Here is a 19,566-nt window from a genome sequence, read left to right as displayed (position 1 = left end):
AGCAGCAATTAGCATGTCATCAACATATAACAATAAGTAGACAAAAGATCCATCTGAAAACTTCTTGTGATAAACACAATTATCATACTGACTATGACAATGCCCATGCTAAACCATAAATGAATCAAACCTTTTGTACCATTGTCTAAGGGACTGTTTTAGTCCATAAAGAGACTTCTTCAAGTGACTAACGTAGTCTTCTTTTTGAGGAACAACAAATCCTTCTGGTTGTTGCATATAAATTTGCTCCTCGAGCTCTCCATGTAAGAAAGCAGTCTTGACATCAAGTTGTTCTAATTCAAGATCTTGCAAGGCAACAAGGGCAAGTAGTACACGTATAGAAATATGACAAATAACAGGAGAAAACATTTCATTAAAGTCTACACCATGTTTTTGAGTGTAGCCTTTAGCAACTAAACGTGCTTTATATCTTGCATCTTCAACTTCGGGGTTGCCTTCTTTCTTCTTATAGACCCATTTACAGCCTACAACTCTTTGGCCTTTTGGCAATTTCACCAACTGCCAAGTATCATTCTTGTGCAGAGATTCAATTTCTTCTTGCATCGCAATGCCACTCAGAAGAATTAGACATGAGATTGCTTCAGAGTATGTGTAAGGTTCTCCACCTTCAACTGTATCCTCTACAACTGCAAGAGCATAAGCAATCAAATTCCCTTCATTATATCTTTCAGGCCGTTTGATTTCTGTCCTGGGTCTATCTCTGGTAATAGAATAGTTTTCACGACGATCTGGTTCAATGGAATCAAGAACCTTCGATGTGATAGAAGATGAGGAAATATTCTCCTCGCTAGGAGTTGGTATCTCAAATTCAAGCTCTACCTTCTCGTCGGTTTTCTTCGAATCACCTGTGTCAGAAGAAGAAGAACTGACAGTTTCTTTTCCAGGGAGAATTAGCACATTTTCATTGAAAGTAGCGTCCCTACTGATAATTACTTTCTTAAGTTCAAGACACCACAAGCGATACCCTTTCACACTAGATGCATAACCAATAAATATGCATTTTCGAGCTCTAGGCTCTAATTTTCCCTGATTTACATGTGCATATGCAGGACTGTAACGCATATCTGTCTGTGAATAGTACTATCGGTCCGGGAGTCGGTATTATTTTGGTCTAGAAAAATTATTATATATAGGTAATAGGTTCTATCACATTTTTGGAGCATGCATGCATGGTTTTTATGGGTAGAAAGTAAGTAATGAATATTTTTGGAGAATTTTAGAGAATTAGTGCGTAGTGACTTAAGGTGTGATATTAATGAAGGAAATTAGAGGCAATAGTTGTGTGGATAAAATTTGAAATGGTGTTAGATTAATTAAGGAACTTCAAAGAATTATTTTTATGGAGTAAATTTGAGAATTTTGTTGTGTTACATAATATTTTGAAGGAATTTAATTTGGAGAATATTTGTAGCCATTAGATTAGATTTACATTCAATCCTAGCCATCCAATTTTTATGGAGTAAATCATTATCTCCTCCATTAATTGGGCAACACTATCCTTCTTCTTCTTTTCCTACGTCTTCTTCTTCTTCTTCTTCTTCTTCTTCTTCAATTTTTCCTTAGTAAACACATCAAAATCACCCATACAACTTGAGTTAATTAAGACATATTAGAGATTGAAGCTAGAGAAGTAATATTTGGTGACTAATTTCAAGGAATTTGGTGATTTTTCCTACTTGGTAAGTGATTTTAGGATAAGGTATTTATGTTGGGGTTTAGAGTTTTCTTTAGCATATACATGCTAAATCATGCTCCACTTCTTCTTTTGTTTGTGTTTTCTTTGTTTGATTTTGAGTGTCTTACATGTAGAGGGTGGAGAGCCTTCCACCAAGGATAAGGGCAAGACCAAAGCTTGAGCTTGTTAAAGCTTGGTTTGAAGGTTAGTGCAATTATACTTTCACTTGTTTAAGTTGTTTTTACATGGTTAGGCTTTTGAATGAATTTTGGGAATTTTGTATGTATTGGTTAACTTGCTGAATTCATGTTAGATATGTTCTGCCGTGAGATTAGAACTCATTTTCGACCCCTTTATACTCCCCATCTGTTTCTGACTTCTTCATGAAAGTTGCAGCTCTATTTCTTAGCTTTCCAAAACATATTTTTATGTCTAATTCCAGTACTTGTAGCTCAACTTATGATTTAAATACCAAAACTGGTTCTGTTATGGTGTCTTACCAGTATATCCGAAATCATTGTCCATTTTGACCACATAAATGGCCAAATAACGTCTTATGTTCTTCATAAAAGTTTTAGCTTTACTTCTTGTCTTTCCAACCCATCTTCTTGTGTCCAATTTGGCGATACATAGCTCAACTTATGGCTAAAACACCCAAACTGACTCTGTTGTGACAGGCTCCAGGTATTACTCAATTGAGTGCCCATTTTGACCACTATAATGACATTAGTAGGTTCTGAGTTATTCATAAAAGTTGTTTCCCTGTGTCTTGAGAATTCTCTCGTTCTGGATTGGTTTCATTTGAGTGTTTGGTGAAGTAGGAATTCAAGAAACATTGGACTTGGTTCTGCTGAATCAGGTCTGATCTGTTGGTCTGTGTTCTGAGCTTTTGTTTGCTATCTTACTCTTTGATCTGGGCTGTGGTCCCTTCTGAACATTTGTAGCATTTTGGCTTAGCTTTCTAATGAATCTAATTTCATTCAATTTGGAGACCCATAACTCAAATTATGTGTTAAAAACCCAGCAAAGGTCAAGTTTATAACAATGCTGAAAAGTTCTTGATTTATGTACTTTTATATTATATTAAGTATATATACATTTATAGTGTTTTGAGTAAAATATTTGAACTGATGAGTACTAAATGAAGAGGTTTTGATTAAGAATTATTGCTTTTGTGAAAGAATGCTTTTGATTTAGGCTCTACTATGCATGATTGAGACGTAGTATGATGAGATGGATTTTCTTATTGTGAAGCTATGATCATATGCTAGGGTTATCAACCCTTATAAATAGGCGGACGCGCTTATTTGTGTGATGGGGTGGTGCTTTCATAGGCCACGGTGGTGCTTTCATAGGCCACGATTGTGTGATGGGGGTGGTGCTTTCATAGGCCACGGTGGTGCTTTCATAGGCCACGAGTATGTGATGGGGGTGGCGCTAACATAGGCCACGATCAAATCTGCTTATGTTCATTCTGTATGAGTATGAGCCTTAACGAAAAATGAAATTTTATTGTTGCTATAAAAGAATGAAGACATATTTGTATTTATAATCTTCTCATTGCTTTCAAAGTATTTGAATTAAATGAATGCGATTTCGGTATTTATATAGTTGAGTAATTTAAGTTTTGCCTTGGCTATTGTTAATTAAATTGTTGGTTATTTAGCACCACTGAGTCTTCCACTCAGCGCGTTGATTTTTATCACGCGCAGGTTAGGAGCGGAGGGTGTTCTTCAAGACCAGAGGACGAGCATCAGAGTAGATATCACATCTTGGGTAGGATATTTTGTAAATGGTGATTTTTGGCATGTATATAAATATTGTGTTGTGAACGTTGGATATAATAAGTTTGTCATGTATTAAGAGTTATGATTATTTAAAGAAATAACACCTTATTATATTTTTGGTGTATGATGATTAGAGATTCCTTGAAAAGAATGTGTTTCGAATATTATGCGTATATTGATGGATATTTAGAAGTGCTTGTAGTATGTTGTTGAATTGGAGGTTTGGGGGTTTAAAAAAAAATTGGAAGTGTGTATATTTTCTTTGTGTGGCAAGTAAATTTTTAGGGGAAACTCTTGTGAAATTTTCGTAGGAATTTTCTTAAACATTATTTTTGTAAAAAAAATAAAAATTAATAATACAAAAAAAACTGGTAATTACTTGCCTCCTTATGAAAATTTAACCACTTCTAATTTGTGATCTAGCTTTTATAGTGACATAAGATGGTGCTCCGGCACCGATTGTGGCATCCACCGTCTGGTTCTCTGAGATTGGTCTGTGGGTGTTACAATTTTTGGTATCAGAGCATAGGTTTAGACAATTCTAGGAGATATGATTTGGTATGAGAGTTTATCCACTTTGGAGTAATGATATAAGTGATTTAAGTTAAATACATGCCATATTAGTCTGTTGTGGGAATTTCTCTCTGATGCGACTCCGCTGGTCTTTGTAGGTGTTTAGTGATGTCTCAGAACTTGCCGGATGAGGAGGTGGATAGTTATGCCCCTCCAGAGGGTGCTATGGTAGAGGGTGATATGCCAGCTGGTGGTGTCGCTGGTGGCATTCTGGGTTCCGATGCAGTGCGTGCCTCGGTTGTAGGGCAGGCTACTATGGGTCCTGCGGGGCCTAATCAGGGTGATTTGGTACAACAGTTGGTAGCTGCATTGAGGCAAGCTGCGGGAGCTGTTCCCCAGACTCCAGTCGCACCAGCCCCTGTTCCAGTTCATACCCCGGTAGAGAGACTGAGGAAGTATCGTGTTGAGGATTTTATGGGTCGGAGAGATGATGATCCTTCTGCAGCAGAATTTTGGCTCCAAGCTACAGAGAGGGTTTTGGACCAGATGCAGTGTACTCCTGCAGATAGATTGATTTGTGCTGTTTCCTTGCTAAAGGAAGAGGCTTACCTATGGTGGGAGTCTATGGTGAAGACAGCAAAAGCTGAGGATGTTACTTGGGATTTCTTTCTCTCTGCTTTTCGGGAGAAATATGTAGGGGAGTTATACACGGATCAGAGGATAGCAGAGTTCCTTGAGCTTAGACAGGGACGGATGACTATCTCCGAGTATGAGCGAGAGTTTCTGCGGTTGAGTAGGTATGCTTGTAAGTTGGTCCCTACTGAGGCAGATCGGTGTAAGCGGTTTCGGAAGGGGTTACTGGATGAGTATAGGATGCACTTGACATCCCAGCCCCACACTACATTAGCTGGTTTAGTGAAGGCTGCTACAGAGCTTGAGCTTATTCGGAATGAGAGACAGGCTAGAGGTCAGAGGGCCCAGCAGAGTAGTCAGTATAAGAGATTTCAGAGTGCTACATCTGGACAGACTTTAGGGGTCCAGTCTAGTAGCAAGAGATTTAGAGGCGGACCGCAGATGGGGGTCAGACCAGGTCAGACAATTGGTCGGGGTATATATACGAGACCAGCTCCTCCGGCTTCATCTGTTGCTAGTGGTGGAGGTACTGCAGGGTTAGGTCTACCGATTTGCATTCACTGTGGCAGGAGACATGTGGGAGTGTGTTGGGGCATTAAACCTTGCTTTCGATGTGGATCCACTGAGCATATGATCAGGGATTGTCCTATGACAGTGACTAGTCCAACTCACCAGGTTGGGAGGCCAGCTCCCTATGGTCAGAGAGGCAGAGGTAGAGGCCGTAGTGAGGGCTCTGGTACGAGGAGTGAGAGACCAGTTTCTGAGACTGTGGAGAGACCCGAGGCTAGAGCACAGGCGAGGGCTTATGCCATCAGGACCAGGGAGCAGCGGGATGCACCGGATGTCATCGCAGGTACCTTCTCTATCTTTGACACTTTTGTACTTGCTTTGATTGATCCGGGCTCCACGCATTCATACATATGCATCCCTGTGGGTAGATTGGGTAGTATGCATGCTGATACATTAGAGCACAGCGTTGAGGTAACGAGCCCTTTGGGTCAAAGTGTAGTAGTTAATCGGGTGTATAGAGATTGCCCTTTAGTCATTCATGAGTATGTATTTCTAGGTGATTTGATAGAGTTGCCTTTTCAGGAGTATGATGTGATATTGGGTATGGATTGGCTGTCTAGACATGGGGTCATTGTTGATTGTAGACTTAAGAGGATTACACTCCAGACTTCATCTGGTGAGGAGATTATAGTTACGGGTGAGAGGTCGGATTACCTCTCTAATTTTATTTCTGCTTCTTCTGCTAGAAGACTGATCCAGCATGGTTGTGAGGCCTACTTAGCCTGTGTACTTGCTCCAGAGTCAGAATCTCCTAGTGTTCATGATATACCCACAGTATGTGATTTTTCGGATGTGTTTCCAGAGGAGTTGCCTGGTTTACCTCCTGAGAGAGAGGTTGAGTTTGGTATTGAGGTTATGCCTGGTACTGCATCGATATCCATTGCTCCGTATCGAATGGCACCTGCTGAATTGAAAGAGTTAAAAATACAGATTCAGGAGTTGCTTGATAAGGGTTTTATTCGTCCTAGTGTATCTCCATGGGGTGCTCCAGTATTGTTTGTAAAGAAGAAGGATGGCTCACTTAGATTGTGTATTGATTTCAGACAACTTAACAAAGTTACTGTGAAGAATCGATATCCATTGCCTCGGATAGATGATTTGTTTGATCAGTTGAGAGGGGCTAGTGTATTCTCGAAGATAGATCTAAGATCAGGTTATCATCAGCTAAGGGTGAAGGGATCAGATGTACCTAAGACTGCTTTCAGGACACGCTACGGTCACTATGAGTTTTTAGTGATGCCATTTGGGTTGACTAATGCTCCAGCAGTGTTTATGGACCTGATGAACCGGATCTTCCATCCTTATTTGGATCAGTTTGTGGTGGTTTTTATTGATGATATTTTGGTGTACTCTCCGACTAGAGAGGATCATGATCACCACCTACGAACAGTTCTACAGACCTTGAGAGACCGACAGTTATATGCCAAGCTCAGTAAGTGTGAATTTTGGTTGACTGAGATTGCTTTCTTAGGGCATGTTGTTTCTGCCAAGGGTATTCGGGTGGACCCGAAGAAGATTGAGGCAGTGCTTGATTGGAAGCCACCTACGAATGTTACAGAAATTCGAAGTTTCTTAGGTTTGGCTGGATATTACAGGAGGTTTGTCAAGGGGTTTTCTCTTATTGCAGCCCCTTTGACTAGACTTCTCTGTAAGGATGTCCGTTTTGAGTGGACTGATAGATGCCAGAGTAGTTTTGAGCAGCTTAAGGCGATGCTTACTGAGGCTCCAGTTTTGACACAGCCAGCTCCAGGCAGACCATATGATGTTTATAGTGATGCTTCGCATAATGGTTTGGGTTGTGTGCTTATGCAAGAGAGCAAGGTGATTGCTTATGCTTCCCGACAGCTTAAGCCACATGAGAAAAACTACCCTACTCATGATTTGGAGTTAGCAGCTATTGTGTTTGCCTTGAAGCTTTGGAGACATTACTTGTATGGTGAGAAATGCCACTTGTATACGGATCATAAGAGCCTTAAGTATCTGCTTACGCAGAGAGAGCTTAACTTGAGGCAGCGCAGATGGTTAGAGCTACTTAAGGACTATGATTTCACTATTGATTACCACCCGGGTAGAGCTAATGTCGTGGCAGATGCACTCAGTAGAAAGGCATTAGTTGCTCTTCGTGCTATGAATGCACGCTTATCTGTGACTAGAGATGGTACTCTTGTAGCAGAGCTGATGGTGAAACCTAGCCTACTACAACAGATTAGAGATGCACAGCAGGGTGATGAGACTATTACTTTGTGGAAAGGCCTAGTCAGAAAGGGTGAGAAAAAGAGATTTATGATTAAAGATGACGACTACTTGTACTTTGGGGATCGAATTTGTGTGCCTAAAATGACAGAGCTGAGAAAGAGTATCTTAAAGGAAGCTCATAGTAGTCCTTATGCTATGCATCCTGGCAGTAATAAGATGTATCAGGATTTGAAATCACAGTATTGGTGGCCGGCGATGAAGAGGGATATCACAGATTATGTGTCGAAGTGTTTGACGTGCCAGCAAGTGAAAGCAGAGCATCAGTTCCCTTCTGGTTTGTTACACCCTACTGCTATTCCAGAGTGGAAATGGGATAAGGTTACAATGGATTTCGTGACTGGATTGCCTTTAACTCCTAAAAAGAAAGATGTTGTATGGGTAATAGTTGACAGACTAACTAAGTCAGCACATTTTCTTCCTGTTAGGACCGACTTCACTATGGAGCAGTATGCAGAGCTTTATATAGATGAGATAGTGAGATTACATGGAGTTCCTTTATCCATCATTTCAGATAGAGATCCGAGATTTACTTCTAGATTTTGGAAGAAGCTACATGAGGCCCTGGGTACTAAACTGAATTTCAGTACAGCTTTTCATCCTCAGACAGATGGTCAGTCAGAGCGGGTTATTCAGATTTTGGAGGATATGTTACGAGCTTGTGTTATTGAGTTTGAGGGTAGTTGGGAGAAGTACATTCGACTTGTCGAATTCGCCTATAATAACAGTTATCAGTCGAGTATTCAGATGGCCCCTTTTGAAGCACTATATGGTAGGAGATGTAGGACGCCACTATGTTGGTCAGAGTTGAGTGAGGGCAAGATTATAGGTCCGGATTTGATTCGGGACACAGAGGATAAGGTCAGAATTATCAGAGATAGATTGAAAGCAGCTTCAGATCGTCAGAAGTCCTATGCCGACTTGAAGAGGAAAGATATAGAGTATGCAGTGGGAGATAAGGTTTTCCTTAAGGTATCTCCGTGGAAAAAGATATTGAGATTTGGAAGAAAGGGTAAGCTTAGTCCTAGGTTCATTGGTCCATATGAGATTATTGAGCGTGTGGGTCCATTAGCCTATAGACTAGCTTTACCACCAGACCTGGACAGGATACATAATGTTTTCCACGTATCTATGTTGAGAAGGTATCGGTCCGACCCATCACATGTGATAGCAGTGGAATCTATTACTATTGAGCAAGATTTAACTTATGAGGAAGAACCGGTGAGGATACTTGCTAGGGAAGTCAAGGAGCTAAGGAATAAGAGAATTCCTTTGGTAAAGGTTCTTTGGAGAAACCATAAGACCGAGGAAGCTACATGGGAAAGTGAAGACATTATGAGACAACAGCATCCTCAGTTATTTAATTCAGGTGAATTTCGAGGACGAAATTCTTTAAGGGGGGAAGAGCTGTAACGCCCTATTTTTTTCTGTGTTGAAATAGTAGTTTATCTGTCTGTGAATAGTACTATCGGTCCGGGAGTCGGTATTATTTTGGTCTAGAAAAATTATTATATATAGGTAATAGGTTCTATCACATTTTTGGAGCATGCATGCATGGTTTTTATGGGTAGAAAGTAAGTAATGAATATTTTTGGAGAATTTTAGAGAATTAGTGCGTAGTGACTTAAGGTGTGATATTAATGAAGGAAATTAGAGGCAATAGTTGTGTGGATAAAATTTGAAATGGTGTTAGATTAATTAAGGAACTTCAAAGAATTATTTTTATGGAGTAAATTTGAGAATTTTGTTGTGTTACATAATATTTTGAAGGAATTTAATTTGGAGAATATTTGTAGCCATTAGATTAGATTTACATTCAATCCTAGCCATCCAATTTTTATGGAGTAAATCATTATCTCCTCCATTAATTGGGCAACACTATCCTTCTTCTTCTTTTCCTACGTCTTCTTCTTCTTCTTCTTCTTCTTCTTCTTCAATTTTTCCTTAGTAAACACATCAAAATCACCCATACAACTTGAGTTAATTAAGACATATTAGAGATTGAAGCTAGAGAAGTAATATTTGGTGACTAATTTCAAGGAATTTGGTGATTTTTCCTACTTGGTAAGTGATTTTAGGATAAGGTATTTATGTTGGGGTTTAGAGTTTTCTTTAGCATATACATGCTAAATCATGCTCCACTTCTTCTTTTGTTTGTGTTTTCTTTGTTTGATTTTGAGTGTCTTACATGTAGAGGGTGGAGAGCCTTCCACCAAGGATAAGGGCAAGACCAAAGCTTGAGCTTGTTAAAGCTTGGTTTGAAGGTTAGTGCAATTATACTTTCACTTGTTTAAGTTGTTTTTACATGGTTAGGCTTTTGAATGAATTTTGGGAATTTTGTATGTATTGGTTAACTTGCTGAATTCATGTTAGATATGTTCTGCCGTGAGATTAGAACTCATTTTCGACCCCTTTATACTCCCCATCTGTTTCTGACTTCTTCATGAAAGTTGCAGCTCTATTTCTTAGCTTTCCAAAACATATTTTTATGTCTAATTCCAGTACTTGTAGCTCAACTTATGATTTAAATACCAAAACTGGTTCTGTTATGGTGTCTTACCAGTATATCCGAAATCATTGTCCATTTTGACCACATAAATGGCCAAATAACGTCTTATGTTCTTCATAAAAGTTTTAGCTTTACTTCTTGTCTTTCCAACCCATCTTCTTGTGTCCAATTTGGCGATACATAGCTCAACTTATGGCTAAAACACCCAAACTGACTCTGTTGTGACAGGCTCCAGGTATTACTCAATTGAGTGCCCATTTTGACCACTATAATGACATTAGTAGGTTCTGAGTTATTCATAAAAGTTGTTTCCCTGTGTCTTGAGAATTCTCTCGTTCTGGATTGGTTTCATTTGAGTGTTTGGTGAAGTAGGAATTCAAGAAACATTGGACTTGGTTCTGCTGAATCAGGTCTGATCTGTTGGTCTGTGTTCTGAGCTTTTGTTTGCTATCTTACTCTTTGATCTGGGCTGTGGTCCCTTCTGAACATTTGTAGCATTTTGGCTTAGCTTTCTAATGAATCTAATTTCATTCAATTTGGAGACCCATAACTCAAATTATGTGTTAAAAACCCAGCAAAGGTCAAGTTTATAACAATGCTGAAAAGTTCTTGATTTATGTACTTTTATATTATATTAAGTATATATACATTTATAGTGTTTTGAGTAAAATATTTGAACTGATGAGTACTAAATGAAGAGGTTTTGATTAAGAATTATTGCTTTTGTGAAAGAATGCTTTTGATTTAGGCTCTACTATGCATGATTGAGACGTAGTATGATGAGATGGATTTTCTTATTGTGAAGCTATGATCATATGCTAGGGTTATCAACCCTTATAAATAGGCGGACGCGCTTATTTGTGTGATGGGGTGGTGCTTTCATAGGCCACGGTGGTGCTTTCATAGGCCACGATTGTGTGATGGGGGTGGTGCTTTCATAGGCCACGGTGGTGCTTTCATAGGCCACGAGTATGTGATGGGGGTGGCGCTAACATAGGCCACGATCAAATCTGCTTATGTTCATTCTGTATGAGTATGAGCCTTAACGAAAAATGAAATTTTATTGTTGCTATAAAAGAATGAAGACATATTTGTATTTATAATCTTCTCATTGCTTTCAAAGTATTTGAATTAAATGAATGCGATTTCGGTATTTATATAGTTGAGTAATTTAAGTTTTGCCTTGGCTATTGTTAATTAAATTGTTGGTTATTTAGCACCACTGAGTCTTCCACTCAGCGCGTTGATTTTTATCACGCGCAGGTTAGGAGCGGAGGGTGTTCTTCAAGACCAGAGGACGAGCATCAGAGTAGATATCACATCTTGGGTAGGATATTTTGTAAATGGTGATTTTTGGCATGTATATAAATATTGTGTTGTGAACGTTGGATATAATAAGTTTGTCATGTATTAAGAGTTATGATTATTTAAAGAAATAACACCTTATTATATTTTTGGTGTATGATGATTAGAGATTCCTTGAAAAGAATGTGTTTCGAATATTATGCGTATATTGATGGATATTTAGAAGTGCTTGTAGTATGTTGTTGAATTGGAGGTTTGGGGGTTTAAAAAAAAATTGGAAGTGTGTATATTTTCTTTGTGTGGCAAGTAAATTTTTAGGGGAAACTCTTGTGAAATTTTCGTAGGAATTTTCTTAAACATTATTTTTGTAAAAAAAATAAAAATTAATAATACAAAAAAAACTGGTAATTACTTGCCTCCTTATGAAAATTTAACCACTTCTAATTTGTGATCTAGCTTTTATAGTGACATAAGATGGTGCTCCGGCACCGATTGTGGCATCCACCGTCTGGTTCTCTGAGATTGGTCTGTGGGTGTTACAAGGACATCCAAAAATTTTCAAATTCGAATAATCCACAGGATTACCTGACCAAACTTCCTCTGGAATCTTGAAGTTGAGTGATGTGTGTGGGGAACGATTCACCAAATAACATGCAGTAGATGCAGCTTTAGCCCGAAATTCGTTAGGCAAGGCAGCATTAGAGAGCATGCAACGAACTCTCTCCATCAATGTCCTGTTCATCAGTTCTGCAACGCCATTTTGTTGAGGCGTACCGACAACAGTGCGGTGTCTCACAATGCCTCCATTTTCTTAGAACGCGTTGAAATCACCTCCATAAAATTCTAGACCATTATCGATCCTGAGTCGCTTGACCTTCTTCCCTATCTGGTTTTCCATCAAAATCTTCCACTTCTTAAAAGTGGAAAAAACTTCATCTTTGTGCTTTAAAAAATAAGCCCAAACTTTATGAGAAAAATCATCAATAATGGTCAGCATGTAACGATGTCCTCCTTTTGAAGGAACACGTGAGGGTCCCCAAAGATCTGAATGAATATAGTCAAGAGTACCTTTGGTTCTATGAATTCCAATACCGAAACTTAATCTTTTCTGCTTATTGAGAATGCAATGTTCACAGAACTCCAACCTACCGGTATTCTGACCACACAAAAGACCTCTCTTGCTCAGGATGGTCATTCCTTTTTCACTCATATGGCCAAGATGCATATGCCATAATTTTGTAATGTCTGAATCTGACATAGATAATGATACAGCCGCAGAACTTGTAACAGTAGATCCTTGCAACACGTACAAACTCCCAAATCTATTAGCTTTCATTAAAATAAGAGCACCTTTAGAGACCTTTAGAACTCCACCTTTAGTTGCATTTTTACACCCAAGGGACTCCAGGGTGCCAAGAGAGATAAGGTTCCGTTTCAAGTCGGGAACATGTCTAACACCGGTTAAAGTTCTAATCATGCCATCATGCATTTTAATTCTAATTGTTCCTTTTCCAACAACTTTACACTGAGCATTATTCCCCATTAAGACAAGACCACCACAATCAACAGATTCATAAGTGGTAAACCAATCTTTATGAGGTCACATGTGATAGGAACAAGCATAATATAGAATCCACTCTGTTTTAGATCTAGTTCCAAAATCATAACAGACAAAACTTCACCTTAAGACTCTTTTTGAGCAATACTTGCTTCAGCTGAATTTTCTGAATTCTTCTAATTATTGTTTTCTCCCTTTTGCTGCTTATTTTTCAACTTAAAGCATTCTGAAATTACATGTCCCTTTTTCTTGCAATAGTGACAAAATTTCTTATTATCTCGGCCTCTAGACTTTGATCTCGATTTACTTTTACTGCTACTACCGTGTCCATAGTTCTCCCCCTAACAATTAACCCTTCAGCTTCATCCTTTGAATTATTCTCATAGTCATATTTTTCTTTTGACAAGAGATTTTGTTTGACATCATCAAATGTTAGGGTCTCATTACTACCGTATAACATAATATCTTTAAAGTTACGATATGACCGGGGGAGTGAGCAAACTAACAAAACAGCTTTATCTTCATCATTGATTTCAACATCCAAATTTTCCAAATCAACTATGATGGAATTAAACTCATCAAGGTGAGTTTGAATGGGTTTACCTTCGACCATCTTAATGGTATAGAGGCGCTCCTTGAGACGAATCTTGTTGGCAAGACTCTTCGTCATATACAATGACTCCAACTTAAACCACAAACCTGCAGCTGTATCCTCCTTGATAACCTCTCGCAGAACTTCTTTGGATAAACAAAGTTGGATTGCTGACAAGGCTTTTTTATCCATCTCTTCCCAATCTTCATTTGACATAGTGTTCGGCCTTTTCGTCTGTCCTGCAAGGGCCTTTTTCAACCAATGCTGGGTGAGAACGACCATTATCTGAACTCGCCAAATGCCAAAACTAAATTTTCCATCAAACTTCTCAACATCAAATTTTATGACAAAAGTCATGTTATGAAACCCAAATAAATATTACAACACTCTGATACCAGTTTGTTGCGGAATTTAGCGTAGTAATGGATAAATATTTAGTTTCGATAGTTGATGATAAATGAGAAGTAAAATAATAAATGGAAGAGACACAAGATTTACGTGGAAACCCTCCAATGTAGAGGGAAAAAAAAACACGGGGCGAGAGAGGAGTAAATGCACTATGAAAAATATGGAGATACAAATGATTTTACACCCATACAAAAAATACACTCAAGATAACACCTCACAACACTCAATGAATATGGAAAGAGAGTGTATATATATGAAAAAGGTGGTATATGAAGAGAGTGGATAGTTTAGAGAAATGCTGTTGGAGGATTGCTCTCTTGGATGAATTTCTCTAGGTTGGATGTAATGAATTTGCTTCAAGCTAGATTGCCTTATATAGAGGTGTATCACCATGTGAACAAACTTCAAGTCTTCCTTCCATTGTTGAAAATGTGCCATCCTAGTCCAAGTTAGCTCACCAACATAGCCAACCAACATTGAATTTCCTTAGCCATCCAAAGACTAGTATAAACCATGAAAAACATGTGGCCAACCAATATAGACTTGAAGTGTGAATCTTAGAATTCTAAGGCAATTTTAATAAGGTCCTTGGTCATTTAATAATCATCTTTTGGTTCTTGAAAAGATTAAATAAGATGAGAACCCAAAGTAGATTCAACTAGTATTTTCATCCTTCTAGGTCCATATACACTATCTGTTAGTGGGAACCATGTCAAAGGGGGTGGCCAAACAACATGGTGATTTTATTGGGCTCTTTAAGGAGTATGATCCTAATAATAGCAATGGCGCTTGGAGGACTTACATGCAGATAAGGGTGTGGCTGGATATCTGAAAGCCACTTAAGCGGTGGAAGAAGATCAAACTCCCTAATGGTTCCGTTCAGACAGTCAATTTCAAATACGAAAGGATGCCAAATTTTTGTTTCCTTTATGGCTGTCTTGTTCATAATGAGAAATTCTGTGAATAACTTTTCACTTGCCAAAGGGGACGATGGAGTATACTTGGGGTAAATGGCTAAGAGCGCCGATGAGGCAATCTCCGGCCAATTGAGATCTCTGGTGGTTTTAGGATTCTATAGATAACCACTTGAGTACAGAGCATGGACTCTCCTTTATAATTTTGGCACACTTTTAGGCGATGAATAAGGATATGATGGAGGGAATCCTAATGATTCAAATTTGGTTGATGACTTTGGATGGGATGGGTTGGTCGGAAGGGAGGCTCTAAAGGATTTAGTCTTGGGCCAGGTTGGAAGAAATGGGAAGGATGATGAAAATATGTCTGTTGAGCTTGTCAAAGCCAAAGAGAGGGCTCGTATTGCATCCTCTATTGTAATTATGCAGGTCCAAGTTGGTTTGAAGCAACTCACGATACAACCAGGAAGCACCTTTGATGAGAACCATGAAGCTCTTCTATGTCTTTCTTCTAAGTTTCTATTGGCGGGCATTGCTAGGCAAGCCGGTCGATAGCTATGGGTTGCCTAAGTTGGAACTGCCGAGGCTTAAACAACCCCCTAGGCGGTCAGCTCTTAAGGAGCTTTTGTTTAGTAATAAGCCTAATATAGTTTTCTTATCAGAAACTTTTGTTCTTTCTAGGAGAATGAAGCTAGTTAAAGTTAAAATATGATTTCCTTTTTGTTTTTTTTTGTTAAGGTTGTTGGTCATTCGAGTGGCCTTTATGTTTTATGGAAGAATAATATTGACGTTTGCATTGTTGGTTATTCTGCCCCTTTATTGACATGCATGTTTTCAAAGATGATACTGCGGTTTGGTGTCTTACATGTTTCTATGGTTTCCTAAAAAGATCGCGTAGCACGAATTCCTGGGCTCATTTTTGCACAACTGTCCTTATGATATAATATTCCATAGGTCTATATTAATGACTAAAGTGACTTATTATTTGAAGGTGACAAGGTGGGAGGGGCGGCTCCAAAATTTACTTTAATTCAAGGTTCTTGTGATACGGTGGATGCATGTAATTTACGAGATCTGCCTATGGTTAGTCACCTATTTTAATGAAGTAAAGGTAGGGTAGCCAACTGAATACAAGAAGGGTTGGACAGGGTTTTATGCATAGAGGATTGGCTTGACTTGTTTCCGACATGTGGCTTCGGAATCTTATAGTCTCCATTTTAGATCATTCATCTATTCTGCTGAAATTTAAAGTTAGAGTTGATAATTGCATGAAGTATAAATTTCATTTTGAAAATGCTTAGGTTGGGGAACTTAATATCTTAGATGTTATGGGTGAAGGGTGGACACGACTTTCTACTGACATGGGCATTTATCAGTGGATCCAATCTTGTAGTGCAGTTTTGGCATTGTGGGGTAGAAACTTGCAGCTGCGGTTTCGAACTATATCGCTAAATTGAACCAGAAGCTTAAACAACTTCAATGGGGAATTGATGATCGCTCTAGTACTAACTATGAAGAAAAAAGGTTGGAGTTGAATTCCTTTTTAGCAAAAGAAGAGCTGTTTTGGGAGCAGCGTGCCTAGGTCTTTTGGTTGTGCATAGGGATTTGAACATGAAATTTTTTCATTCTGCTGCTATACAGTGTGGTAAGATAAATCTGATCAAGGGGCTTTTCGATGAGCATGGAGTCTGGCATAACATTAGCGATGAGATGGGTAGTATGGTTTGTCAATATTTTATGGATTTATTTAAATCAGAATCTCATTTTTATGAATCGGTTATTGCTGATATTGCTAATTCTATTTCGACGGTGGATAATGATATGCTTTAGAGCTGTTTACTAATGATGAATTTAGGATGGCAATGTTTCAAATTCATCCTGACAAAAGTATAGGGCCAAATGCGTTTAACGCTTGTTTTTATCAGAAGTTTTGGGTTGTAAGATGTGGATTGTGTCGGGTATCTTTTCGAATTTCCTTAACTGCACTTCCGTTGTTCTAATTCCAAAAATAGGTTTGCTACAAACAGTTAAGGATTTCCATCTTATTTCATTATGTAATCTGATTTATAAAATTATTGCTAAAGTTTTAGCGAATTGGCTAAAGCGTGTGCTGGATAGGGTTATTTTGCCCTCTCAGTCTACTTTTGTGTCCAAAAGGTTAATAACAGATAATGTGCTTGTTGCGTTTGAAATTTTACATCATATGAAGCGAAAAACAATAGGGAAAAAGGGTTTGGCTGCTCTGAAAGTCGACATCAGCAACGCTTATGACCGGGTTGATTGAGGTTTTCTTAAAGCAATAATGATTAAAATGGATTTTGTTGTGCAATGGGTGGATTTAATCATATTGTGCATCACCTCAGTTAAATATTCTATTTGTTTCAATGGTATGGACATCGGGCCAATTACTCCGGAGAGAGGGTCACGGTGAGGGGATCCACTTTCATCGTATCTTTTTTTGCTGTGTGCAGAAGGTCTTTCAGTACTTTTTCGCTGGGTGAAAAGTCGGGGGGGGGGGGATATTCTTGGCTGCCAGATTGTTAAAGGTACCCCTTCTGTTTCCGATCCACATATTGCTGATGATAGTTTTTTCGTTTTCCAGGCAAATGTTATTGAAGCTACCTGAATTAAGAATATTCTTATACCTATGAGTTAGCCTCGGGTTAGGCCATTAATTACCAGAAATCGAGTATCCTCTTTAGCACAAATATTAATAGTTTTTTGATAAATAATATTTTTGGCATATGGAATATGCATAATTCGCTTGGGGAAGGCCATTATTGAGGCCTTCCTTTTATGGTGGGAAGGAGGAAGAAACCTGTTTTTGCTTATATTCGGGACAAGTTATGGAAGTGGCTTCAAGGGTGGAAGAGTAAGTTATTATCTAAAGCTGGAAAGTAGGTTCTCCTTAAGTCAGTGGCACAAGCGATCTCGACTTATTGTATGAGTGTTTTTTGATTGTCGATTTCTTCTTATTTGGAGTTAGAATTTTTGACGAATTATTTCTGGTAGGATATAAAACGAGGTGATAATCAAACGATTCATTGGCTTGCTTGGGATAGGATGTGTACAAGCAAGGATAGGAGGGTATGGGTTTTCAGCACCTTCACAATTTCAATTTGGCATTGTTGGGAAAGCACCCACTAACATCCATGAAGTTCAGCAACTGAATGGTTGAATCATAACTCTAGGATGCTTCATCTCATGTTCCGCCAAGAGATGCATGCCTTATACTGAACTCTAAAGCAATTAAAGGGTTTCTAGTGGGATGATAAGTGTCAGCTTGCCTTCGAGAAGATAAAAGAGTTCTTATTTTCAACTCCCCTCCTAAGAAGACCCAAAAGAGATGAGCCTTTATATTTGTACCTAGCTGCTACTAAAAGCACAGTTGCATCGGTTTTGGTCAGAGAAGAAGGGGCCGAACAATACCTCAAAGTTCTTTGAGGTGCCAAGCGACAATACCCAAACATTGAAAAGTTAGCTTCCACCATCCATACTTCGGCGAACATGTTACGTCATTACTTCTAATATGATATTATATTTGTCCGAACTAACCATCCTTTGAAAAAGATTCTATACCATGCAGAAAATTCTGGGAGATTGGTAGAAAGGTCGGTCAGATTAGGAGAATTTGACATCAAATTGCACCTCGCACTGCTATGAAAGCACATGTACTTGTAGACTTTATTACTGAATTCTCCAAAGAAAATCTGAAGTACCAAACCCCAATAATAGCATCTGGCATTCGCACATTCACGAGGCTTTGGGAAGTTCGGGAGCTGATGCAAGGATCATACTACAAGAACTAGGGAAGATAAAGGTGCAGTACGATGTGCGCCTACATTTTATAACAACCAACAATGGCGCTGAATACGAGGGCTTAATCATGAGACTTAAGCTAGCCCTGGAAGTACTGACCTTAATACTTCATATTTTCTTGGAGTCAGAACTTGTAGTTAATCAAATTACAGGCGCGTTCATCACCAAATAGGCGAAATTAACCAAATACCACTCTCTAGCTTTGTCTCTCTTACAAAAGCTAGAAGAGGAAGGTGGTCCCTAGAAGATAACCTAGATAGAGCAGGCGAACAACAAGGAAGTAGATGCCTCAGCCAAGGCCGTTGCATGAAAAGAAGAATTGCATAGAGAAGTAATGCTCGAACATCAGAGCCAACCAAGTTACGAGTTGAATGAAGTCTTCATATCTCAACCTAACAGCAGCTTGATAAGCCCAATAATTGACTTCATACAGAATGATGTCCAACTTAATAATAGGTAAGAAGCAATCAAACTTTATAGAAAAGCTGCGAATTATGAACTTAAGAATGGAGAACTCTACAGGAGATCAAAATCACATCCTTGGGCGAAGTGCCTAACTGAAGAATAGGGAAATTACATCATAAGAGAAACTCATAAAGGTGTCTGTGGAGCACATGAAGGCTCGGTTGTAATGCTGAGGAAGATACTACTTTCGGGGTACTACTGGCCCACGATGTAAAAAGATGTCCACCAATAGTTCGCCATTATATTACTTGCCAAAAATATGATCATTTGCCTAGGAAACCCTCCTCAAAACTACAACCTTTAGGTTCAACATGGCCTTTTGCTCAATGGGGGATACACATCCTGGGACCTTTTCCTACAACAATTGGGCAAAGAAAATTTATGGTGGTAGCAATTGACCACTTCTCAAAGTGGGTAGAGGCCGAAGCACTCAGTAGCATTACTCCAACTCGGATCATAAGCTTTTTCAGCAATAATGTAATATTCAGATATGGCATTCCCCATAAGATTGTTACTGATCATGGTAAGTAGTTCAACTCAGAAG

General features: G+C 38.8%; 1 protein-coding gene across 2 annotated transcripts; it reads left to right on the top strand.

Annotated features, from left to right (window-relative positions):
- Nucleotides 1–1,388: 1,388 nt before the first annotated feature.
- Nucleotides 1,389–11,423, top strand: LOC149493745 (uncharacterized). Of its 2 annotated transcripts, none has more exons than XM_089725549.1 (6): nt 1,389–1,700; nt 1,831–1,900; nt 3,363–3,472; nt 4,155–5,482; nt 9,647–9,716; nt 11,225–11,423. In XM_089725549.1, the coding sequence occupies exons 4-5, from the start codon at nt 4,165–4,167 to the stop codon at nt 9,691–9,693; spliced, it is 1,365 nt and encodes a 454-aa protein (XP_089581675.1). In that variant the 5' UTR covers nt 1,389–1,700; nt 1,831–1,900; nt 3,363–3,472; nt 4,155–4,164; the 3' UTR covers nt 9,694–9,716; nt 11,225–11,423. The 2 variants fall into 2 exon arrangements, with proteins under 2 accessions (XP_089581675.1, XP_089581674.1); XM_089725548.1 differs by having other exon boundaries at nt 1,391–1,700; nt 3,409–3,472.
- Nucleotides 11,424–19,566: the final 8,143 nt, after the last annotated feature.

The sequence above is a fragment of the Jatropha curcas genome, chromosome 9 (genome assembly GCF_041381405.1).
Source record: "Jatropha curcas cultivar XTBG-Jc1 chromosome 9, XTBG_Jcur_1.0, whole genome shotgun sequence".
Classification (NCBI taxonomy): Eukaryota; Viridiplantae; Streptophyta; class Magnoliopsida; order Malpighiales; family Euphorbiaceae; genus Jatropha; species Jatropha curcas.
The sequence above is the reverse complement of the archived record's forward strand: the minus strand, read 5'-3'. Positions and strand labels throughout refer to the sequence as shown.

Excerpts from the sequence above, each read along its gene's own strand:
- LOC149493745 (XM_089725549.1), top strand. The coding sequence starts at position 4,165 with ATGTCTCAGAACTTGCCGGATGAGGAGGTGGATAGTTATGCCCCTCCA. Across the intron at positions 5,483-9,646 it reads TGCACCGGATGTCATCGCAG|AGGGTGGAGAGCCTTCCACC; the intron begins GTACCTTCTCTA and ends TCTTACATGTAG.